Source organism: Brachycentrus maculatus, unplaced genomic scaffold (genome assembly GCF_059751285.1).
Source record: "Brachycentrus maculatus isolate JH-2025_06_01 unplaced genomic scaffold, ASM5975128v1 h1tg000199l, whole genome shotgun sequence".
NCBI lineage: Eukaryota > Metazoa > Arthropoda > Insecta > Trichoptera > Brachycentridae > Brachycentrus > Brachycentrus maculatus.
The window spans coordinates 1,051,975-1,078,208 of record NW_028280950.1 but is presented as its reverse complement, the minus strand read 5'-3'; the positions used below and the strand labels follow the sequence as shown (position 1 = coordinate 1,078,208).

Here is a 26,234-nt window from a genome sequence, read left to right as displayed (position 1 = left end):
AACAATTTGACAAAATATAATTACAAGTACAATAAATATTCTATTATATTAATACAAAAAAAGATCTCACAAAGGTATGGCCTGTGTGTGGGTATACGTTTTTATTTTAGTAAATAGAGCTATATAAAATATCAAACAAATATTAATTATTATTTGGATGTAAGAAGTTATGATGTCACAATTTATGGGCCAATGATGTTGGGAAAATTAATTATAGTGGTTATCACATTTGGCTACTACGCATAGTTTCCTAGATTCGATTTCCTATTTAGTCAACAAAAATAATCGTGCGTTGTACTGATAATTTTTTGAAGATATTAACAGAAAGTAAATATTATGCAAGTATTGTTTTCGAAGAACCGCGCGACTTATATAGAAAATTAATTGTCATCAAAGTTGGCTGAACATTTAATCTCGTTGTAGCTAAAAAACGTAAACAAAAAAGACAAGGACGCGGACGGGCTAAATTAGCTAAATTTCGGTGACGTAATCGGACGGCTCGGCACCCAACGGGTTAACTTTCTTGAATCGGATGACGCACGCGGTATGCTGGCCAAAGTTTACTGATAGCCCCCCCCCCCTCGCCCGTGGCCCGATACCACACCCCCGCGCACCTCATCACACCTCCCGCCACCGCAGACACCATCATCTGCAGGAATGTCGCATACGGAGAATTGGCGATTCCATGAGAATTAGCATGATTTCAGATGAATTTCGGACATGTCTATTATTTTACACATGAAACAAATCACATTGATTAGATCGATCGCCACATCTTATCAAAAAACGGACTTCTTCGATATATCTGAAATTATGCAACATTTATGCAATTTCAAAATTATGTACGTACTTCACTTCCTAACTCATTATAAGACATCCAAATAGACTATTTTCAGAGACATTTTAATTCAGCACGTAAAAAACATCTTGACAAAGATAATATTTTAAATTAGTTTGCCTATAAAGCTTCTTACATATATTTACGATTTCATTGCATGGATCAAAATAAAATATTTCTTTAACTTGAATAAAATTATTATTTCTGAATTTATTAATGTCGGCTATACATAATGTAAGGAACATCGACGAATGATTATAGTCTATTTATTACAATGGACAAACTAATTAGCAATTAGTTCAGATTATATAAAAATAATGATAATACAAATCTTTATTTTATATAAATATATATATATATATATATATATATATATATATATATATATATATATATATATATATATATATATATATATATATATATATATATATATATATATATATATATATATATATATATATATATATATATATATATATATATATATATATATATATATATATATATATATATATATATATATATATATATATATATATATATATATATATATATATATATATATATATATATATATATATATATATATATATATATATATATATATATATATATATATATATATATATATAAAGGGATTAAAATATACAGCAAAGTTCTAATATAATCAACAATAAAAAATTTATATGAATATTATAAGTAGGTATGTAATATTATCATAATAACACCTGCTAGTAAATGTTAGTTTGTTTTAAACAAACTGAACATTTGTTTTATTGATGAGCTTTCAATAAAACCCTCGATTAAAGAATTTTCTAGGAATACAAATAAAATGGATAAAATAATAAGTGAACAGGTGAAGCAAAAACACTACTCACTTGATTTATTTATGTTGGAGGAAATTCCTTTTCTGCGAGCCATATTCCAGCTAACCCTCCCTTTCCCGCACACTGCACTTGTTACAGTGCGTCTCTGTCGGCAATAGGGATACCCTTAATCCGTTATTCATACATCTTGCGAAATAATAAGTACGTACACACAACTACTCCATTCTTTTCACTACACGATGACATTGTTAAATGTCAACAGATTTGACAAAACATGTTGAGATACCCATCACGATACCACTCTAAACGTTGCTTAAAAAATGCGTGATAAACAAAAATACACTTATAAACGCGCGTGCAGGTTACATTTGGTACGAAGTGAAATGATATTATGATATTAACGCACGGACACAACAATCACACAAAGGTCCCCGCTCCCCGCTGCACTCCTCGCACCCAACCACTACTGAAGTACGTCGTAAAACCGATTGTCAAATCGGCCATCTCCGTGTACCTTCGGAAATCAGGAAAAATTATTTCTGGGTTGCCACTGAATCAACGCTGTAATACAAATATTTTTCGTATGGCAAGACCGTGCCCAACTGAACGCTTTTTCAAATCTAATTGAATGAAAATAACAATATATTATAATATTTTTAAAATATTTTATATGAAATAATTAGTACTTAAGATTTAAAAAAGTTTCAAAATAGTTATTGCATGGTGGTGGTGAAGATTTCAAAATTTTAATTCAAACCTCTCATTTCAAAATAATTTATGGATTTAATGAAACAAATATTGAAAAAAAAACAGTAATTGTAAGTTGATTAATAATTATAAAAAAGAAAGGTGACCAGCCTGCGCTTCAGGTACCAGTCCAGGTTTGTATTAATACAATTTTATAGTGAAAAATCTGTTGTATACATTTATTTTGCCTTTTGCTGGGAACATCCTCCAGAACTGTGGCTAAAAGCGATAACTACTACACTATGAACGTGGATAATAATCTAATTACTGTGAATGACAGTGTAACCTATCGATAAATGTTTTGAGGTATGAGCAATTTTTGCCATAAAAAATGTTTTTATTGAAGAAGCCAAAATATTGCCTAAACCGCTATGGTTTTGAGCCCTAAATTTTAATTTGACTAAGCATGTTACAAATTATTACTGATTATGATCTTTTGATTACCTCTGTGTGAATGATGAATTTTCATAGGCGAAATAAAACTTCATTAATGATTTTGTAGAAATTGTAAATTGAAATAATTTGTATCACTAAATTATTGGAGGCTTAAAAAAATGGCTTTAGCCAGATTAGCCTCTGCGGAAGTATGGATGTAATTGAACGTCAGTGCGAATTTTCGTCAAAAGTATATAAATTAGTTAGTCTGTGCTCAAAAGAGTGTCGACGTTAATGAACATTGAAGTCCGCCTTTCAGTTGGTATGATGTAATTTGTATCGCAATGACATCTGTGGATATTTGTTTGTAATTTTATCATAAAATAAAACCTAGAGATGGTGAGTTTTATTTTTGAAAATTATTTTTACATAATTTCTATCTTCATGGATTATTTCTTTTTACATGGATTTCGTAAAAAAAATGTCAAAAAAACCACTCCCCAGAGAAAGAGAGTCATCAATTATTGTACTTCCAGAAAGATTAAAGAAAAAATAAACTAATACATTTGGAGTTACAATGGTTAAAGAAAACACTTGTTTTTTACCACTTGAGTTTTATTAAAGACTACATGTTTCAGAAGTTAAACTTCCATCATTCAGATCTGTATAATAACTGTTATTATACAGACCTGAATGATGGAAGTTAAACTTCTGAAACATGTAGTCTTTAATAAAACTCAAGTGGTAAAAAACAAGTGTTTTCTTTAATCATTGTAACATGTCTTACCACAAAGTTAATGCCGAAACAATAAATAAAACATTTGGAGTTGGTGAAAATATATAGGTAAATAAAAAAGATTGATAATTCAGTAAAATGTATTAATTATTTAACAACTACATCATTATTTTTGTTTTCAAATTCATTGAAAACTTTGAAACAATCATTTGTGTCCAAACTGTTGAATATTTTATTGGATTCCCAAAATCGATATAAATATTCTGAAGAAAATAAACTGCTAGCTGTGATGTCCAATTCTTCATCTTTTAGAGGTATTTTCAATCTAAAGAAACAAATAATGAGTTGATCACTAGATACATAGAGATTATATATGGCAGTGGAAAAATAATTTTGGATAATTTATATAGTGCTATTTTTGTAAAATACTACCTTAAACTTATTCTATTAAAAAACTCAAAAGGCAACATGTTCCATGAAATTGATACCGAATAGCACTTGTATCATGTAAGAGCTTATATACAGTGAAACCTTTATCTATCGTTTCTAAAGGGAACTATTAAAATAAACCATGAATGCGGGAAAACAATAAATGCGGGATTAAGAAGTCAATACACAAGAAGATACAATCGAGTAAAGATACCGTCCTCCCAATCTGCATAACAATGGGTAAGTTAAATTTCTAAGCAGAATACAAATTTTAGATGCAAATAAATGTATTTATTTGACAGAACCAAAAAATATTAAAGTTTCTTGCATTGTAAATAATCTTTGATGGACATTTGTTTTATTTCCGTAAATCAACAGTATATTTTGGGCTTTACAAATATAATTTTTTTCCGCATCAGTTATGGAATGTGCGTAGTAGAAAGCATTTAATTTTTAAAAGAGTGTTCATGCTTCTGAAAATAAAAGTACAGGCAGCGGCTCCTCTTCATCAATATCGACCTCTGCTGTATCCGTTAACCTTAAGTCACACAAGCTTTTTATAGTTTCTATCCCACACGTTGGAATATTGTCGTCGATTGTAACAAAATTTAGAAGAATGCAAAAAAAAAACAGACAAAATATGTCAAATGTGCGGCGTGATTCAAATAATGAATGTGGTAAAATGGTAGATAGAAACGATCAATGCGATCTATCTTGTATGAAATGAATTCGGGGTAGAAGAATTAAACGACACATCCGGGAAAACGATTATTCGAGGAATGATAGATAGAGGTTTCACTGTACAGTATATAGATTAGGTACTAACTGTCATTCTGACGGAATTAATATTTTACAAATTATTTGATTAATTTTCATAGTCAACATCACTAAAGCAGATAACAATTTTGCACGCGGCAGTAAGAAGTATAGCACTGGTGCCGATACCCAATAACACTATGCTAACTGGACTAGTGTCCAGTTAGCATAGTGTTATTAGTATAAGAACACTATTTAATCTATCTACATTTAATTGTGCAAATTTTATCAATATTGTATGTATAGATTGTCAAAAGTACATTGAGAGGGTAGCGTATTCAAGCGTAGATAACATTCATTTCCCCATTAAACGGTAGTGTCACTGCAGCAAATTTAATTACCTGTATGATTGAAGGTACATTCTATCCTCTGTATCTACACGTCCACTATAAGTATAATCACCGATAATTGTATGTCCAATAAGATGTAAATGGACTCGAAGTTGATGTCTTCTTCCTAGAAAAAAAATAAATTGGGAAGAAATCCCAGAAGCCATATATTGAATATTTAAGACTATTGTTTTAGGAAACCTGCGAAGTCACATATCGCTCACTCTTTTCAAGAATTTCATAAATCAAAAAACTTGATTTTTCAGGACAACGTTTTTAAAGTTTAAAAATATAACACAATGTTTACTGTGCAACAGATCTTAGGTAAAACGTGAAGGTTTTTTCTCCATTTGAAAAATATTTAGTATTTTAAAAAAAATAATTAAACAATACCTTTTCTTCAAAATTAAAAACAACATTTTCTGCTTTGTAGCGGGTAAATATTAAGTTAAAAATATGCCTCTTTTGCTGGGATATAGTATATTTTCTGGGCATTCCGAAAACACGCACAACTGAAAATTGTCAATTTTTTATTGATGACGTTCTTGAAAGGAGTGAGCGACATGTCAAAATAGAGTACTTGGTACAATTCCACTTATTTATTTGACCACTGTTGTACACAAGTGAATAATTAGACAGACAAGCATCAGCAGAGTCTTAATTAATAACCCCCCTCTATGTCCTGTTACTTAGCAACAGTTGGGTTTACTTTTCAGAAGTTTTGCCTTTGTCACATCACAAGAGTGACCAACAAAACTATGAAATTGGATAAAAGCATACATTCCCACAAGGAAGGTACCTTTTGCCAGTTTGTGCTGGAGAGGTTCTCTAGAGAGTACAGGAGACAGAATAAAGGTCTGGGAAGGGGGCAATATATTATTCCTCTTCCCGCTTCATAATCATAATTTGGGTTATTTCCTTCCCACTATCGGCGAGAGTTTTGGCAGGGGAGGCGCTGAAAATAGTTTGGGAACTTATGGACTAAGTAAAAAATATCTGTATTTTATTGTATTTTCTCAGTCCAAGTCCCAGAAACAAAATTTATATTCGTACAGTAAAAATTTATGAATATCAATAAAATTGTGATAACAACCTGTAAATGGTTTTAACAAAATTTTCGAGGCCTTCTTCCCTTTAAACGTCCCGTGTTCCAAAACAAGAATTTGTGTGTTCGCATTTTTCGGCTTTATACAAAATGGTCCTTCTCCCGCCATCATTTTACTATCGGTAAGATATCTCGAATCATAGCCTAGAATTGACATAGAAACATTCTACACTATGCAGTCAGGTATGTAATGTAATCATACTCTCAACAGCATCATCAATATTTGACCCTTAATTGACCTAAAGGTCAAATTCGCAAGTTTCATAAACAATTAAAGATAAGAAAAAATTAGATGTGCAACATTCAAATTGAATCCCACCATGACTCTATAAAATGTATTTTAAAGTAAGAGTTGTATTTTAATTTAATAAACTGTAAGAGCGTTATACAAAACTATTAAATATTTTGTATTTTACATTTTTAAACATCATTATATGTGATAACAAATCCCTCACACCGGGTTCGGTGAATTATACACAGATTCAATCAAATTTAATCATAAAATATCAAATGCTGTTAAAGATATGGCAATTTCAAAGCAAATTCATATTTTTAAACACTCACTACTGTTACCGATTAGCGCATAGATCCGTACAACTAAAATGTATTTAATGAAGAAAAAAAATATATATATTAAAAAAAAATTCAATAATGTTTGAGGGATGCTATAGAATCTGGGTATGCAATGGTCATGAAAATGATGGAAGTAAAATATATAACAATTTCACCTATTGGAATATTGATTTGGGTCAGTTGGTCCGCTATGTGGTTATGTACTAAAGCCAAATAGTACTTCTCTACTAATCTCTTCTCGAACAGACGTCCGGCCAACGCGGCTGCCTTGGAATTTTTACCAAGACAAATTACACCGCTAGTCGCGTAGTCTAATCTAAAAATATACGGAATAACTAATATGTATTTTTCAAAGTGCAGTGTCAAACTCAGCATTCAATTTTTTATCCATCATTCATTGCTCAGTAGCCTCACCATAATTTTAATGGCAATGCTGCCTCTGCGACTATTTTAATATCGATATACATATTTATTCTACGACTCAATGATCAATCTCAATGTAAGCTATGGTCATGCATCCTACCTGTGTATAAAATGGAAACCATGTTTTGGTGAAGAGTGGTCAGTTGCATTGGTTTCAATATTTGTTTCATTCTTTGCCATTAAAATTCTATGCAAAGTTTTCTGCAACATAAAATTTAAAAATATATATTAGACTTATTCCACAACAGTACAGTAGGGAATATGAACTAGCAACTCGAATTTTAACTGTATCTGAAATTTCATATTGTTTAAGCAAAAAAAAAAGCGCAAAGTGCATGAAGAAATAAATTTAAAAAAAATGTAATCTGAATATCAAGTTTGAATTGCCTTACACAGGATTAAAATGAGTTGACAATAGGACATTCTACAAAAACAACCTAAAGACAAAGTACCTTATTATTTTCATCATCAGAATTTATCAATAGATCATATGGTTTGTCAACTATAAGATAATTTTTATTTTCAAATAACACTTCTATGTTTATTTCTTTATCCATTTTTTCTCTTTCATTCAATCTGAAAATAAAATAAAAATACAAAAATATTTACTTCATTACTTTGTTTTAATATCACTATCAAATAAAAGTTGGAAAACTAAACATGCATGAAAATAACACATAAATCAACTGATAACTCGTTCAGAGGTCACACTGGTAATTAGTTGGGTACAAGTAAAATTGTCGAATGGTTCGATTGGTGGTTTAACGCTTTCTTAAATCGGCATACGACCAAAAAGATACAATAAAATATGTACCTGGTTTTAAAGCATAAAATCTTTTATGTATTTTTAACTTGTTTTCGCTTCAATGTTTAACTCTGACTGCAAGTGAGCACTCTGCGGGTAGTCTCTAAAAACTCCGGTAATTTTTTCAGCATAATAATGGTACAGAGGAATAATTCTACTCGCAATATTCCTAGAGATATTTTCACCAACTGACACAAAAATTAATTGTAAAAACCGGTCGAAAACAAAAATCAAATTCTCCATATTAAGGAATTAACCATCAAATGAAGTTATTATGAAATAAGTATTTGAAATTATATAACAATAAAATTACTGTGCGATTTTAAATCCATGAAATAAGTGAGAATTTCTTTCGATGTTTCTAATTTCCGACCGCAGAATCACTCAAAATGATCAAAAATAAAAGAAACCATAGAAAGCAATTGACAGATGTCAAATGAATCAACACCTATTGCATAGGTTACCACAGACTAAAATTATGTACACTTTGCAGATTCATCGACCGGAAGTAGAAATTCAGCGGCAGAATATGAAAACCGGCAGCCAAAACGGTTCGTTTTTACATTTTTGGCATCTCAACAAAGATGGAGAAGATCTCTAATGCACAACGCAAAGATATGGAAGTCTGGGCATTTTTACAGAGCTTACGACCTGTCATAGGCTAGTTAAGTGACCACTTTACATACGTGTTACATTCACCAATTTTGCCCATGATTGACAACCACACTATTTGCTTTATATAAGTTACCTAAAAAAATAAAATCATGTTTTCAGGCGGGTTCCACGTTTGTAAATAATATCCAGCATTGGACCTTGTTTACAAATAAAAAGAGTCTGCTTAGTAAAAATTTTCCTCATTCTAAAAAGGATGACTGTTGTGAACTCACATATGCTGTATCATGAGATTGACATAATATAACTAAGAGTTCCAAAAATTTGAGTAGTGTGCTGGTCAATCATGAGTAGAATTGGTGAATGTTACACGTATGTAAAGTGATCACTTAACCAGCCTATCTGATCATTTGCCTAGAATTCCATACTCTTCTACATCTATGTTGAGATGTCAAAAATGTAAAAATAACTTCTAAGTGGAGATAGTACAGATTTGTGAATAAGTAAATACTTATTCAACACCAGACGGTGGCGCCTGTCATCTGCGTGCATTTGTAGTATCTAGAGTCGATTATTGTAACAGTTTATATACGGATCTATCAAGTAATAAAATCACTCGACTGCAATCAGTATTAGATGCTGCAATGAGACTTTTTTTACTTCACTCCGTGCCTTCTGAGATAATAGAACTATAGAACGATAGATATATATGTTAGGTATATACCTACACGATCACTTTGATATTTCCAATCTTAGACCAAACACCTAGTCGAATGTAAGCGAATGTAGTCTAAATAGACTCACTCAAAATGTTATTTTTTTGTTTTAATTTATTTTTTAATAAACTACTATAATATTACAGATTTTTTCAATAACTTCATTCTATTCTTTTTCACCTAATCATTCAGTCTCTACTGGGGTACCGCAACGTTCAGTTAATGGTCTTCTATACCAACTTTACAGTGAATATATAGACAAAATCATATGGATTGTTATCTCACTGCTATGCGGATGGTTCTCAAACTAAACTGGGGGAGAAAGTACATAGGGAGATTAGGAGAATGAATTAGAACAAGGGTGGCCAACCCACGGGTCGCATGCGGCCTGCGACGCCCTTACGTGCGGCCCGAGGTCATGTATCAAAAATATATTCTTAAACCAGTCATATATTTATGATACAAGATTTGATATATTGACAAAATTTATGCCCTCAAGTATTATCTATGTTTATTACTATACAAATTAATTTTTTTGTTGGTTCAATGTGTGATTTCTTCTCATATCTGGTCGTAGCAATGATTTTTTTCTTCACAATTACCCTGATTGTACTTTCTGATTACCTCTGCATTCAAATTATTTATAATACTTACAAAAATCAATAAGTATGATATTCATTGTTATAAATAAAATTCTGATGTCTGTATGCGGCCCTTTTGGAAAATTTTAGGTCATCGATGCGGCCCGGGGTGCAATTTGGGTTGGCTAGGCCTGAATTAGAGGCTGAAAACAAATTGACATTGAACCAGTCCAAAATAGAACAACTCTAGAGAGAGTCAATCGCATACACCACACTACCCAATAGGAGGAGTACCAAATAACGGGATATTAAATTTTTATTAGTTTTCTTATATTCTGATCTCTCTCTTGAGACACAAATCAGCAAAACAACAAGGACATGTTTTTACCAGCTAAGGTAAATTTAGACCATTCGTAAGAATTTACCAGACGGTGGCGCCTGTCATCTGCGTGCATTTGTAGTATCTAGAGTCGATTATTGTAACAGTTTATATACGGATCTATCAAGCAATAAAATCACTCGACTGCAATCAGTATTAGATGCTGCAATGAGACTTTTTTTACTTCACTCCGTGCCTTCTGAAATAAAAGAACTATAGAACGATAGATATATATGTTAGGTATATACCTACACGATCACTTAGATATTTCCAATCTTAGACCAAACACCTAGTCGAATGTAAGCTAAATGTATACTGTAAAATGTACACATTTTGCGCTGAATATCTGGCAGCCAGACAGTTGCCACTCTACCCAAAAGCCTTGCTAAATATCCATACCATATCACTTATTTGCTCCATCCCTAATGAAAATCTTCCGATTTAAACAATTAGGTTAAAAAACCTGGGCCATATTGCCAACATATTACACATATATAATGTCATAAAATGGTATTGCAACATGACTACCTTACAAAGTCAAAACAAATATGTCTTCTGAAAGATTTGCAAATTTAGATAACATTCTAGTTGCAAATGAACCATGTACATATATGTACTTTTTGCAAAATCATTCTTTAATATTTGCATTTTGATTGATAAATGTAATGCCAATAAGAACAATCATGTAATGGCATTTTGGAAGTTCATACTTGGAAGAAGTGTGCATTTTTAATATACTATTTATTAGATTTTAAAAAATATGGTAGGTACATACCTCAAATAGATTAAATATTAGTCTGATAACTCGAATCAAAACTCAATCAACTATAAATTTTTCAATAAAATATTTTTGTTTCGCATGAGAGTTTTGTAAATACATATTTAGTTAGGAGGAAACCTGTTAGTCCTCCAATTAATAAATAAATATCAATGTGTTATTTCATAAGTGTAAATAAAAAAACAAAATATCAAGTGGCAGTGAATTTATTTATACAAATATAAATATAAAGGTTTTCACATTCAGGCTCTCACCGCAGTTAATTGAACTCTTTGCTGAAATCAAAGAAAAGAAAATATTACACCTTTAGCATTAGCTGACTCATGTATCACATTGCTTACGTAATTCACGATTTTAAAAATGTCAACATTGGAAATTAAGATGTAATATTTTCTCTAATTTGAGTTATCCTCTTTGCATGAAAATTATTACATGTCCATTCTTGGTACTTATTATACCACAATTAAAGGCATTTTCAATTAATCTGAAGATATTTGGTATATTTTAAAAAAGAAATTACACAATACGAATAAGTATCCTGTATGTACAAATAAACTATGGAGTGAAATATACAATCATTGTCATAGACCTAAAATAAACAATATGGTTAAATATATGGCCAATATGTATGTATGTATGCTATGTATATTCATAAAAATATAACTCTGTAAAATATTTGCAGCTAAAAATACAATATATGTATCTCGTTATGAACTTAAATAATATTAAAAAACTGTAATTTGCATAACTTATTTAATGCCCAAAAATATGAATTGGTTTTATTTTAGTCATGGTTCAGTCTGAATTGGTTTTTAGAGACAAATATTGAAAACAAATCAATATTAAAGAGGGAACAAAAAACGTTACTATTCGAATGCTATTGTAAAAGATTATTCATTTTATGTTACATATTATGTAAAGTACATTGATTTCTTACAAATAATTTGGCTTATGAAGAAAAAGGCTCAACATAAGGCAACCCCTGTTTTATACAATCCATTTGAGCTTACCAAATCATGTTGGCAGAAATAATCTATTTATTCTTACATGTCATATGTATAACAAATATTATATCTGGATACATATTTACTTTTAAAAAACTAATCTGCCCACAGCACTAATCATAAAGTGGTTAAACTATTTCATGATTTAAGAATACCCGTGTTATATGTATATGTATGTATATAATAAAAGGCAGATTTTAAAAGCCATATTTTACGAGTAACAGTTTGTGTAAAAATATTATGTATGTTGTATAATATGTATGTGTTTGTGCCTATAGCTAATTATGTATGTATGTATTCATATTCGGTAGGCTTAAAAATACATGACAAAATACAGTTTCCTATTATGTGAAATATAAAGAATGCGAACATAGTCTTACCAAAATAGTGCAAGTGTTTTATTCAACAGCATTACAATAATAATTTAATATCACAAAGTACCTTTTCCTGGATGCCATATTATTATGCCCAATTCGGACTAGATATATCAGCGTATTGAAAAGTTAGAATAAATTTCCAGAAAAACACACTGTTTTGCATATGAATTATTTATTATTAAATGCAATCAATTCTCTGTGTAACTGTTAAATGAATTGTATTTCTACAAATAAGGTATGTACAGAATTATAAGTAAATGTATCCATAAATATGTATGATATCTATATTAGGTGATTGCACATTCTGTGGTAAAAGGTCAATATGAATAAAGTTCACTCACTGAATCAAACCTGGGCCATCTATCTCTACCATATACATACATACTACTAACTCCGATTTAAACATTAATTTGTACTATCTCGTATCCAGCAAATGTTATATCAATTTAAGATAGATTGTTTCAAGTGAATTGCCATTATGTATGTTTAATTATACCCATTCGTTTAAAGTCACCCCACCTCATCAGCCGAGACAAAATAAGTTGAAACACAGAATGAGGCAGACCACACACAAACCAAGTTTGACTTGAAACACGCGCAATATTATACCAAAATTTAACAAAACTTACACAAATAGCAACTCACTCTGTTCAAGTGTATGAACATTGTAAAACCAAACAACAATATCTACGTACACAATAACTAGCTATACCAACTGGTTCCTCCCAACATTTATGCTTTATTAATTTTACATTACAAAGAGATCTTCATCTTTTCCCGAATATAAAGATTATATCAAACTATAGACATCAAAATATTGTTTCTAGACTATTATTGCTTGGTAAAAAAGTATAGCTACATACCAATAACGATTGGTTGATATGAGGAATAAAAAAATCAAGATAACTCTACCTTAATGTAAAAAACACCTAAGACAGTTATAATTCATTATACATATATATGTAGTCTTCAAACCACAATAAAGGCATGTGAATAATTTAGGTATTGTAAAAAAAGTATACAATACCATTTAGATCAAAAATAATGAACTGTCCCTCGGATATCGTTATTTGTATTTATTATTTGGTGTTACTCAAACGTTAAGTACTACAAATATACATTTGATGTACCTCTTTTCTGTCAAAATCGGACAAATTGTATTACAACATTTAGAGAAGAAAAAAAAATTCATTTGTATTGTTATGGATATTTAAACAACAATTAATTGACAGCCCAACAATGAATGAGTCAAAATTAATTAATCAAAGTATGTAATGTTTATCGCATGATCCCATTTGTTTAAGATTAGTGTAATACTGTTATGTACAATTTAAAATTGCGCAAAACAATATGTAGTATATTATGTGCAATAAAAATTTGCATTATAATCTGGAGGGAACCACAAGTTACATAATGGCAGTGACAAACTGGTAATTTAATAACATTTACATCGCCTTAAAAGTCAATTATTTTAATTTCGTCTCCGTCAGTCTCAAAAGAATTTGATTTAATAACCTAACGTGAAATATTCTAATCAAATTTACGAAAGTACGACAATAAATGAACGCACGAGTGGTTTCATAATGCTCATAATATAATTTAAATTTATAATGAGGCAATTTGTTCAGTGAACACACTTTTTGACATTTTGTCAGTTTATAATCACTAGTACATAGGACATCTAACAAAGCATGCGCGGAAAGTATAAAGTGATATTCGTCATAAAATCCAAAATAACGGGTAGAGTATCCTCTAGTGGTAGAGGGAGATAAGGCGCTCGCATCGTTTGCATCTTTCCATTTCTCGTTCTGACGAATCCTTTCATTTACCAATGTTACAAATGAAATAGCTAATCATTCAATAAATATTTAAAACAGGCAATTGACTAAAATAAATAAACTTTTCATCGCTTCGACACGCTACCCCTAAACTCTTACTTATATAGTAAAATCTTTGTTTCCAATAAACTATTCATTTATGAGATCAATGGCAATGTATTCGTGATAATAGAAATTATAAAACATGCAAAATGACCATTCGTCAAACCACCGCGGGAAATGTTTCCAGCACTGTGGAAGTTTTACATTATTTACAGACAAAATAAAATACACCGTACGTTACGTTAAATAAATTCTAATAGAAATAAAGGCTTCCGATCTTCCGACGCTATTATATATATACAAAGTTTACTATTTCACTTCTACCTTTAACTATAAATTTATCTAACATATTTAACAAAAGTATTATAAACACAAATAAATTATAAACACATTTTTAGCAATATCGAGTCTCGAATATCGATGACACTAATTCATTTGCCGTTTTCTTATAATTATCGAAAGGGAAAAAATTAATTTCTTTATACACATATTTTGTCATAACACAGATCATAATTGCTTAAGATTTCCTCGGGGTAGTTTGGTAAGTCAAAGCTCTAGTGAAGAGAAGATTGAAGAGACGCAGGAAGCGGAAGGTCGGGGTCGGGCTAGGTGTGGTGCAGCGTGGCGCCGGCGTGCAGCGTGAAGGAGTCGTAGACGCGCAGCAGCTCCTCCATGTGGTACTCCTCGAGGCACACGAAGCCGGCCAGCGAGGGCGTGTGGCGGCGCGCGCAGGCCAGGCAGTGCACCACGTGCCGCTTCTCCTGCTCGCGGATCAGCAGCACGTTCCACACCTCCTGCTCGCACTGCCCGCAGTAGTGCGACGCCTCGTTCTTGGCCCGCCCGTGGAAGCGCACCTCCACGCCGCGGGACCGCACCAGCTCCAGCGTGCAGGCCGACTGCCGCAGCGTCTGCATCATGCACGTCCTGCAACGCAAACATACTCCTTAATGACATCTCCCATAAATACATTATTCCCATGTATTATAATAAAACACCTTTATAATATACCATTGTAAAACACAAATTTTCTAGCATTTTGAGTTTTTAACATATCGCTCACTCCTTTCAAGAATGTCATAAATCAAAAATATTCCATTTTCAGTTGTGCATGTTTTCGGAATGCCCAGAAAATGTACTATATCCCAGCAAAAGAGGCATATTTTTAACTTAATATTTACCCACTACAGGGTAGAAAATGTTGTTTTTGCATTTTGAAGAAAAGGTATGGTTTAATAATTTTTTTTAATATACTAAATATTTTTCAAATGGAGAAAAAACCTTCAGGTTTTACCTAAAAAGATCTGTTGCACTATACAAAGTTCAATAAGTGGCTTGGTATTTATTTTTAATACATTGTGTTATATTTTTAAACTTTAAAAACATTCTCCTGAAAAATCAAGTTTTTTGATTTATGGAAAGGAGTGAGCGATATTTCATTTGGTATGTTTATGTTTTATTTAATTCGACTCAAACTGTAACAGAAAAAATGCAAAACTCTGTATTTAGATTTGATGAGGTCGCTTTGAATTACACATGAAGAAATTAATTATACTATAAACTAGAGACTTGACTACGTTAATGTTTTTCAAACTTCTTTTCTGTAAGAGAAGTATTTATTCTTTTAATATTTTGAGTTGTGGTATATATATTTTTTTAAGTAAAAACATTTTGAATAACAATTTTTAAGAGTTAGGTTGTGGTCCTGTGGTTAGTCTAGGTTCGGCCCCAAATATATCACAGCGTGATTCTTACAACTGATGCATCATGATGTGACTTTTACAAGTTCAGAATGATTTTGGTCAAGTCGGCATTACGATTTTATATTAGTACTATCGCACTTGAATATTAGAAATAAAGAACATGAGGAAATGACTTACTTTATTTGTTTGAACATGTGCTTATCCGAAACTTTGATATTTCTGGCCAAGTTCCAAGACAGGTGGACCATGGGAACGATAGACTTGAAGGCTTCCAGCTTGTTCCACTCGTAACGCTCCAAGGCCAGCGAGTACTGGCGCCCCGTGAGAGGGCCTACATTCCACGCGATGTTGTTACACCATCCTATGGCCTGCACCCAGTGGACGCAACCTGAACAGGAAACAGAAACACCGGATTCACTCGAGATATCTTAATGTACAAAGTTGCCTCATCAATGCTTAGTTATCCTTAGTATGATTTAAGCCGAAGCTGGAGAAAACTAACTTAAGTAAAATATATACATAGTAAGGACCTGCCAATAAATAAATATTGTAAATCAGGTGATCACCATGGATCTTCCTCAAAGACATCCCGAGGATGACTGAAAAATTCACGGATGTTACAGAAGGATAAAATGATTCAAAGGCAGGACCTAGGTGACATTGTATTAATTGATTGAGCAGTCACATTATGGTAAAATCTATCCATTTTTAATTTAAGTTTTACTTGGTAAATACCACTATTTCTTAAAATCTATTGTGACACGTGTTTCGATGTATTCTGCAAAAAAATCTGTACTGGCAAAAAACATTGACCCGAAAATATGCAATATCGAATTGATGATACAGCATTATAAAGTTTTCAACATTCTATAAACTGGCAAAATACACTACACATACAAGTAGATTCAAATGACATATAAATGTATGTGGTTTTAAAAGTAACAACAACTTTTAGTTTAATAGCGGGCATTTTATTCAGGCTAAAAGCATTAAATAATGGGGATATTTAAACAGGGATTTTGGGGTTAACTTTTTTTGCCAGTATACCCACGATATGATAGAAGGACTTACAACCTAAGGATGAGGAGAGCTGACTACCAGTCTACAAAGTTGGGATTGAGCAAGGAAGAAGAGTATGGAAAATATTTGGAGAATACGCGGGATATTTGAATTAATATTTGATTTGATGTCTGTTTGAATTGTAGTTATTAAATAGTAATTACCTGCATTGACCCAGACCAGGTCCCCCGGCCTCTGCGTGAAGCGGTAGACGGGGATGTTGGCCGCCTGCAGGTCCTCCATGGAAGGCCACCAGGAGCCGTGCAGATAGCTGAGCTTGTTCTGTTCGCACAGGGCGTTGATGCCGCCCCAATAGGAGTCGGGCACGCCGAACCACTCGCACTCTCCCGGCCCGATGTTGATGTTGATGGAGCAGAAGTTGTTATTCTCCTGATGACCTGGCGTCCGCGACCCGGGAACCTGAATCATAAGCGCCGTTAGTTAAAAACTAGACATAATTATCAGATTTTATAAATATATTTAACACACTAAGGACAGGAAAGGTATTTCTACTTGTTCGGTCGATTGATGCTTAAGAATGGGAAGAGTATTTTTACCTCCTGCGCCGGCCTTATTTCAAAGGCAGAGTAGGAGGAATAATTCAATGTTTAAATGTGAATATTATATGGCAATCTTTTTATTAAGGTCTTAACTATGGAGGTAGTCACCAAAACGTTACATTTCCATTATAAATGATTTAATGTAATCAGGAATTCTAGCTTGTAAAATTGGCACGTTTTGGTGCGATTTAATGATTTTATATTGGTTTAACACAGGATTAGTCACGTTTTGTCGCAACTTTAATTAAGATTTTGATAGAATACAGTAAACAGAACAGATTTACATTAAAATGATTTTTTTGTGCATTATTGGAAATATAACTTTTTGGTGAGGACCTCCACAACTATACGTACATAATTATCAAACTCTTCATGAGTGGTCGTCACGATTTAGTTTTATATACATGTATGTTTTTCATTACACTTGTGGCAATTGTTTTCAACATGAGTAATTTGATATGCGGCATATGGGAAAAGTAAAATGATTAGAATTTTAATGCTTTACGTCTATCTGTCAGGTCACTAAATTGGTACAAGATAAGATGTAGTGACATGCAGAGATCATAAATACAGACACATACATAGATACCTACAACATTTTGAGTGTGTCCAAATACTTGTTCACAGAATCTGGATTATCTCCAATTACAGGAGTTATTTTCATATTATTTTTTGACATCTCATCAAAGATGAAGAAGAATATGGAAGTCTGGGCATTTACGGGGCTGACGACCGTCATAGGCTGGTTTAAGTGATCACTTTACACACTTGTAACATTCACCAATTCTACCCATTATTGACAACTAAACTACTCAAATTCTTGGAAGTTCTATATGTATGAACCAATTTAGAAACCTTGTTCTTGAATCACTAGAACTTCACTAGAGACATCTATGTGTAAAGCCCAATAAATGCCCAGACTTCTATATTCTTCTTCATCTTTGATGAGATGTCAAAAAACATACATAGATCACAGGTATTAAAAAAATAATAACTATTAATTCCGCCTTACCTTCATGTAAAGTTGAACGGTGTTCATTCCTAGGATGACATGTCCCACGTGAGAGAGCATGTTGGCAGCAGAAACAACCCGTGTAAAAGCGGGAAGCTTCATCAGCTCTTGTAGCTGTGGTCTCCACTTTCTTTCATCAGATAAGTCTACATTGGTCCCAAATCTGCATTAATAAAAAATCCTACAGTTAAAATCATGAAATATTTGACTTTTCAATATTTGGCGATTTAAAAGAACAACAAAATGCATGTGTAAAGAAGTTATAAAAAATATTGGCAGGTAAGAGGTTGACAATCGCAAATCTAATGAGTCAAATGCCGAGAAGAGAAAAATTAGTGATTTTGGATTTTTTTTTAAGAAGTAAACATGAAATTATTGAGCATAATAATTCACTAACCTAGCTTTTCACATTGACGAGTTTTTATGCTTTTTATTTAAGTAAAAATAAAATTCTCTTTTATTTTCATACATTCTCATAAAAAGGCATCCCCAAATTTACGCAGTTGTTTTTTTTAAATTACCTTCATACCTTCATTTCAAGCACAAATATTTAAATATTCATTGAAATTTTGACAATTTGTATTTATTTTGATTCATATAATTTGATATTAAATTATATGAATGAAAATAAATGCAATGATTAAAGAAAACACTTCGTTTTTTACCACTTGAGTTTTATTATAGACTACATGTTTCAGAAGTTAAACTTCCATCATTCAGGTCTGTATAATATTATTATACAGACCTGAATGATGGAAGTTTAACTTCTGAAACATGTAGTCTATAATAAAACTCAAGTGGTAAAAAACAAAGTGTTTTCTTTAATCATTGTAACATGTCTTACCACAAAGTTAATGCCGAAACAATAAATAAAATAAATGCAATGATAGACAAAACCCTAGTCTTGAGAGGAAGATGCCTAGAGTCTTGATGTGTTGGTGTCTTGGTGGGTCTATAAAATCTAAATGCAAACAATTCGAAAAAATCATATGTATCTCGCCTGAATATTCAATGTTTTGGATTAAGGATTATATACCTATATAAACCTTAATCCATAATAGATAGATACCTTGAGATATCATAACAGCAGAGGCGTGCATTCTATATAGGAAGAAAAGCAGTGCCTACCATGGACTACTCACGTTCCGTACAGAAACACGACCAGTGCTTACTATGCCTTATTCTTTACCCTGATTAAAAACTCTGCGCACGCCACTGCATAACAGGTATCAGTAAAAAGATTTTATATTAACCTGTCCGGGAGTATGGACGCAAATGAATGTCAGTGTGAATTTACTTTAAAGGAGTATCGATGTTAATGAACGTCGAAGTTCGTCTATCAGTTAGTATGATGTAACTTGTATAGCAATGACATCTTTGGATATTTGTGTGTAATTTTGTCATAGTTGAAAAATATTTCGAATAGGTGTTTTTTTTTATTAAATTATTTTAACATAATTTCTGTCTTCATTATATATCGATTTAATAAAAAAAAGGACCCACTCCCCAGAAAAAGTCCGACATCAATTTTTGTACTCCCGGAAAGGTTAATAAACTGAAGTGTCATTTACCTGAGCATTTTATTTCCATTATATTTGGCAGCCTTTTTTCTTTTGCCGGTCGCACCCGTGGAATCCTTAGAATCCGAATCGCTCATATTGCTAGTGACTCCGCCGGCTGCTTTCTCTCGTTCTTCCTGCAATTGTTACCATAAAAAACATATTATACTTTATTCATTTAGATACTATAACAGAATGGTTAGTTGAAATGAGTGCGGTGTGGTCACCTTCAGACTGTCCTGGAAGCTGCTGGCCTGGTACTGCGCGTACTTGTGCACGGTGGTGTGCGAGCGGTGTGACACGCACGCCCACACGCGCTTCTCGCCGCTCTGGTCCCAGTTCTCATCGGCCGATTGGTGCACCTGCGTCCGCACTTCCACACTGTGCTCTGGCCACGCCTCTACCAGGGTCTTTGTAGAGAAGAGACCCAGATCTGAAAATGACGGCATTAATAATTAGGGCCCTACACACCATCGAAGACAGTTAAGAAGACAAATTTACGGAATCGCAAAGGTTCCACAAATTGCAGGAAAAAAAAGTTCAATCGACACATTTTTCACTAATAGAGGGTCCCAAATTTTGTTTGTGTGCCTAATATTTTGGCCGCCTCCGTAGTGTAATGGTCAGCACGCTCAGCTACCGTTCTGGAGGTCCCGGGTTCGATTCCCATTTATATCAAATAAAAATAGGTGATTTTTTCACTCAAATATATATTCAATATTACCCTGGACTGGTACCTGAAGCGGAGGGCTGATCACCTTTCCTTCATGTGTTAACGATCAAGATAACATTGCGTTTATATGATGCAGTGCCCTACGCAACATTATACTGCGGGTAAGGGTTTTGAGTATTTTGGACTCAAAAGGAAAAGAAATTTTATGTACATTTGGAATAACAACATTCCATGTCACGAGGAACGATTCACATTTGCGCGCAAACTTGCATTTGAATTTGTGGAAAGTACTAGAACTGGAACCTTAATTTATGTTTGTGAGATTCTTCCCAATTTGAAAGTTCTATATCATAAAATATGTGTCCCTGTTAGAGACTTTTATAAGAAAATCTTATCATATCCATATATTGATCGCAAGAAATCGATGAAAAACTTGACTCACCAAGTTTCAAAGCGGCCGCCATCCCTCTGACCACGGCAATGGGGTGCTTGAGGCAGAAGTCCTGCAGTTGGGGGGAGAAGGCGTCCTTCTTGGACTCCAGGCACACGGAGGGGGTGGGGGGCAGCAGCTGCTGGAGGGTCAGCTGCTGGGGGGGGCAGGGGGGCGGCATCGGAGGGGGGTGGTTGTCCCCCAACACGTTCCACGCCCCGCACGCTGCTAACGGGCTCTCTCTGTAATGGAAATATACTCATCACATCATCTTATAGAGGATCCATGGAAAACTGATATTTTTATGATGGCATTTGGATTGATGGGTATTGTTAACGGTAATTTAGGACAGTGTTTCGCAAACTTTTTCTATTCAAGGTCATTTTTCAAACCCTTATCCGCACCCCAATGGTGCATAGGGCACTGCATCATATAAACGCAGTGTTATCTTGATCGTTAACGCATGAAGAAAAGGTGATCAGCTCTTTACTTCCGGTACCAGTCCAAGGTAATATTGAATAAATAAATATAAGAGTGAAAAAATTACTTATATTTATTTGACACCCCCTGGGAATCGAACCCGGGACCTCCAGTACGGTAGCCGACCTTGCTGACCATTACACTACGGAGGCGGACAATGATTCAAGGTACACCTACTAAATTAAGAAATTTCAGAGGTGCATATTTACCACATTATGGTAACATATTTTGTTTAATGCAAAATGTGAGCCTACTTAACTGAGCACAGGCAATCAAAATTTGGAGCAATTGTGTTATTTTCACAAAACTAGATTTTTTTTCCGCGGCACACCAACTAATCACCACGGTACACCAGTGTGCCGCGGCACACGCTTTGCGGGACAGTGATTTAGGATATGTGTGGAATAGCGACAAAGAACTCACTTTGCTAATTTGACTATTTCCTTGGCTTCCATCTCCAAATTGAATTCTGGTACTTTAGAACTATCTTGCTTGAGTGGCTCCAATTTGACTACAGACTCCTCTCCTTTAGGTTGACCCGACATCATTTTGGTATCCATTTCTAGCTTAATATCCTGCTTGGCATCCAAATGACCGCTTACATCTGTAACCAAATACACACCCCGTTAAGATAACCGCAATAGCAACATGGAAAATATAATTGTCATCGTGATACTTAAATAAGATATACCTTGGGACATTTCTTGCTTAATGGCGGGGGATTCTTGAGAGAAATGTTTGAGGAGATCTTCGGCTAATGACTCCGCAAGTCCGGTACCGTTTGATAAGTCTATTTGTGGTTTGACATCCTGTAACCAAAGTAAATAAACATGAAACTACGCAGTCAAATGTTGTGCTATTACATTCTACAATCTGATAATGATTATACAGCTACATTAAAAATGGCAAAATGTACAGGGATATCTTCATAAATAACGCAAACCACTGGAATGCGACAAGGCTGGAAGAGATACTTGGAAAAATAATTGATTGTTAATAAATAATAATAAAATCCTTATCTGCACCCCAATGGTGCATAGGGCACTGTGTCATATAAACGCAGTGTTATCTTGATCATTTACACATGAAGAAAAGGTGATCAGCCCTCCGCTTCAGGTACCAGTCCATGGTAATATTGAATAAATATTACAGTGAAAAAATCACTTATATTTATTTTACCCCCCTTTGGAATCGAACCCCGGGCCTCCAGAATGGTAGCCGAGCGTGCTGACCATTACACTACGGAGGTGGACACAGTTTTTATACAATTTTAATATTTCAAATGCAGTTACGCAGTCGAGCATTTTTCAATTCTCAAGCCTTTCAAACCAATTTTACTGTACATGCCTTTTTGTATGTGTACGTATCTCTGTTCAAACATACCCTTGACCAGTACCTACTTCTGGCTAAATTTTATTTTAAGTTGATTCTTGAAAATAATCATGCTGTATCCTTTGGTAAAACAATCTCAGGATCGTGTCATTTTTAGTTGAAAGCAGTGAATTGGTAAAAGTGATTTGAAACTTACAACACTGTGTTGTCCGATGGCAGGTTGCACAGGAGTTTGCGCTGTTCTTAGTCTTGCTTGTTGCATGAGACGAAACTGCCCTAATAACTGCTGTAGCAATGCCTAGAATAGGAAGTAATGTTCATTATCATTATTATCGTAGCATATCATTTCTCTCCTAGTATATAACAATAATATGGCACACTTTAACTCCATTTCTAGGATGCTAAGGTTGTATAATAATTTAGTAAATACTAATAATGTGACCATCGATATATTTAATGATGGCACGGAGAAATACAAAAGGACTATTACCGGATTGGTGAAATCAATTTCAAATTGATTTCACCAATCTGGTGGAGTCTTGAATTTTGTACCTTATGTAGCGTAGTTTAATTCACTTTTAATTTTTACTTCTAATTTTTACTTTTATTTTTCTTACTTCGTTACTTTTAATTGTTATTACCCTTTTTTTTACAACCAAATTACTATTTTTTATATATGTGTTTAACCTGCGCCTTTATTGTTTCTGTAAGCTTGTTGTGTTCCCATCTAATTGATGAAAAACATAAAAACTATTTGTATTGCACTGTATTTCGTTTATTGTTATATATTTTTCATTGTTTGTGAACCGTGCATAAATAAAAATAAAATAAAATAGCTTTCGATTTACTAGTAAACAAAATTGACACATAAATGACATTTGAGTTAATCTGATAAGAGAAAAATGTTTGAAATTACAAATTTGGAATTAAATAAGAGATTTTTAGGTACTTAAATTATAGCGTAATTGAAACGCCCTTTTTATTTGATATAAACAGCATTATATAAGTGATCAAAAATGATCAAAACAAAACTGCATTGAGTTTCTCTATGTTAGTACTTACCTGTAAATAATGTTTTAAAAGAGATATAATAGTACATTGCCAGTTTAAAGTAAATGCTTTCAATATTAATAATATTGAGAATATAATATAATGATTATTCATCATAATAATGTTCATTTTTTTACTTGAACATACGGGATTTGGCTTTCGGATGATAATGTACTTCTAATGTGCAAAGGCAAATAGCTGCAAGTTAAAAGCAGTAGTTTTGAGATAAACGAGTTTATAGTTAACATACAATGATGCTTTTTGCCAAAACATGTATCAAATTAATACAATTTTGCTGCTATTTGGATAATGAATATCTCTGTTAAGAAAAAGGGCAAAATCTGTGATGGTACATGACAGAGGCCAGGTATAAGAAAGCTTTAAGCTGTGTTAAGCCAAACAGCCGCAACATGAGTTACGGCTAGTTGCCTTTACACATTAGAGCTGTTTTTTTTAATTACCTAACGTCCAAGTGACTCTGAATACTAGCTACGGCTTATGCAACACCGTTTATCATGTCTCTACTCAGGCTTCAACTTTATAAGTTTCATAGCCTATGCCTACTCGTGAGTGGATTTACTCTTTATATTTAAAGTTACTATAGTTTCATGTAATTCATGAGTGAAAATTCAAGGCAAAAACACTGAATTAGAGCTGACGCATCACATATGTTCATATGGGTAGAGCGGTTAGTAGTAATTATTCTTGCAATATCAGATGTTCCATACACTATCTCTTACCTGCTGCGGGGGTTTTAGGTTGTGCACGTTCTGCTGCAGGTTCTGAAGGGTCTGCATTTGCTGCGGGGTCAGGTTGGGGGCGGGCGCGGGAGGCGCGAGGGAGGGGGCGGGCAGCGCCGCGGGAGGGGGCGCGGCGGGGGCGGGGGGCGCCACCCCCTCCCGCGACCGCTTGGCGGGGTAAGGGGGCGGAGCACCCGCAGTGGTAGCCGCCTGGTGACATTTCAGTAAACCAACCATACAAATTAGTCAAAAATGGCCTTTAATTGACAATAGGTATTATTAAGTATAAATTCATTCATTCAAACCCTATTCTGCACTCGATGGTGCATATGGCACAGCATCGTATAAACGCAGTATTATCTTGATCGTTAACACATGAATGAAAGGTGATCGCTACTGCGCTTCAGGGATCAGTCCAGGGTAGTATTAAATAAATATTAGAGTGTAAAATAACTAATACTTATTTTCACCCCCCCTGGGAATCAAACCCGGGACCTCCAGTACGGTAGCTGAGAATGCTGACCATTACACTACAAAGGCAGACAGTATAAATTCAATGGACAGAAAAAATCCATGTGAATAATTTATCATTTTACAAAACAAATATACCTGGTGAGGCTTGGGATGTCTGGAAGACATCTCCGCCGAAATCGGCAGATTCCATGCCTCTTCTATAGATGGAAGTTGACGTCGTCTGTAAAGAAAACATGACTATAAGAAGAGATGTTCAATATATGTAGTTATTTTTCGATGAATGCACATTGTATGACTTGAATTTATTGACTTTTTTAGCAGTACATTAAAATATTTTTGTCATCTACTTGGATGAAGAAAACTGAACTAAAACTATACAAATTCGACAATAAGAAGGGATCTTCAATAATTTATTTAACTTAATATGAAATAAAATACTGGGCAGGTTGCAATTGGAATCAGAAATTTAAGTGGGAATACATAAGATTGAAAATGACCCTTAAACTGGGAATTCTGCGGAAGTGACCAATGGAGAAATGTACCAGAAAATGCTTGGTGAAAAAATGTTCAATGAAGAGATAGGCGAATGAAGGTGTTCTGAATAGTGGTGAATACAAACATCTTTTAATTTGTTTGTAATATTATCCATGATGAAGAATTTAACATGCTTAGATTAACCCTTTCCGGTCCATAAAAAACTTTAAAAAATTCCATCAAGTCCACAATAGATTTACAGCATTACAGGGTAAAACAATACATCCAAGTTTTTTTAAATAAAACTAAACTTGTGTTAAAAAAATATTTTTATTTTGAATGTAAACAATCTTGCCTC

General features: G+C 33.4%; 3 protein-coding genes across 4 annotated transcripts in view; all 3 read right to left on the bottom strand.

Annotated features, from left to right (window-relative positions):
- shn (zinc finger protein schnurri) overlaps window positions 1-2,091 on the bottom strand; it is a 54,323-nt gene extending 52,232 nt beyond the window's left edge. The window contains exon 1 of the mRNA XM_088263442.1: window positions 1,720-2,091. Coding sequence (XP_088119568.1) covers window positions 1,720-1,762 — 43 coding nt within the window. The 5' untranslated portion in view covers window positions 1,763-2,091. The remainder of the gene's footprint in view (window positions 1-1,719) is intronic.
- Window positions 2,092-3,652: 1,561 nt separating this feature from the next.
- Window positions 3,653-8,419, bottom strand: LOC148307398 (pseudouridylate synthase RPUSD1-like). Its single transcript, XM_088263368.1, has 7 exons — window positions 8,016-8,419; window positions 7,654-7,777; window positions 7,302-7,402; window positions 6,934-7,094; window positions 6,194-6,349; window positions 5,113-5,227; window positions 3,653-3,851 (listed from the first exon to the last, which is right to left on the bottom strand). Exons 2-7 carry the CDS (start codon window positions 7,756-7,758, stop codon window positions 3,674-3,676), a joined length of 816 nt encoding a protein of 271 aa, XP_088119494.1. The 5' UTR covers window positions 7,759-7,777; window positions 8,016-8,419; the 3' UTR covers window positions 3,653-3,673.
- Window positions 8,420-11,262: 2,843 nt separating this feature from the next.
- Utx (Utx histone demethylase) overlaps window positions 11,263-26,234 on the bottom strand; it is a 101,020-nt gene continuing 86,048 nt past the window's right edge. For both annotated transcript variants that reach the window (XM_088263366.1, XM_088263367.1), the window contains exons 8-19: window positions 25,538-25,622; window positions 24,929-25,138; window positions 23,335-23,436; window positions 22,498-22,615; window positions 22,230-22,410; window positions 21,339-21,568; window positions 20,451-20,656; window positions 20,236-20,360; window positions 18,665-18,827; window positions 17,257-17,512; window positions 16,211-16,421; window positions 11,263-15,257 (exon numbers count right to left, since the gene is read on the bottom strand). In XM_088263366.1, the coding sequence (XP_088119492.1) occupies window positions 14,939-15,257; window positions 16,211-16,421; window positions 17,257-17,512; window positions 18,665-18,827; window positions 20,236-20,360; window positions 20,451-20,656; window positions 21,339-21,568; window positions 22,230-22,410; window positions 22,498-22,615; window positions 23,335-23,436; window positions 24,929-25,138; window positions 25,538-25,622 (2,206 nt within the window). In that variant the 3' untranslated portion in view covers window positions 11,263-14,938. The remainder of the gene's footprint in view (window positions 15,258-16,210; window positions 16,422-17,256; window positions 17,513-18,664; window positions 18,828-20,235; window positions 20,361-20,450; window positions 20,657-21,338; window positions 21,569-22,229; window positions 22,411-22,497; window positions 22,616-23,334; window positions 23,437-24,928; window positions 25,139-25,537; window positions 25,623-26,234) is intronic.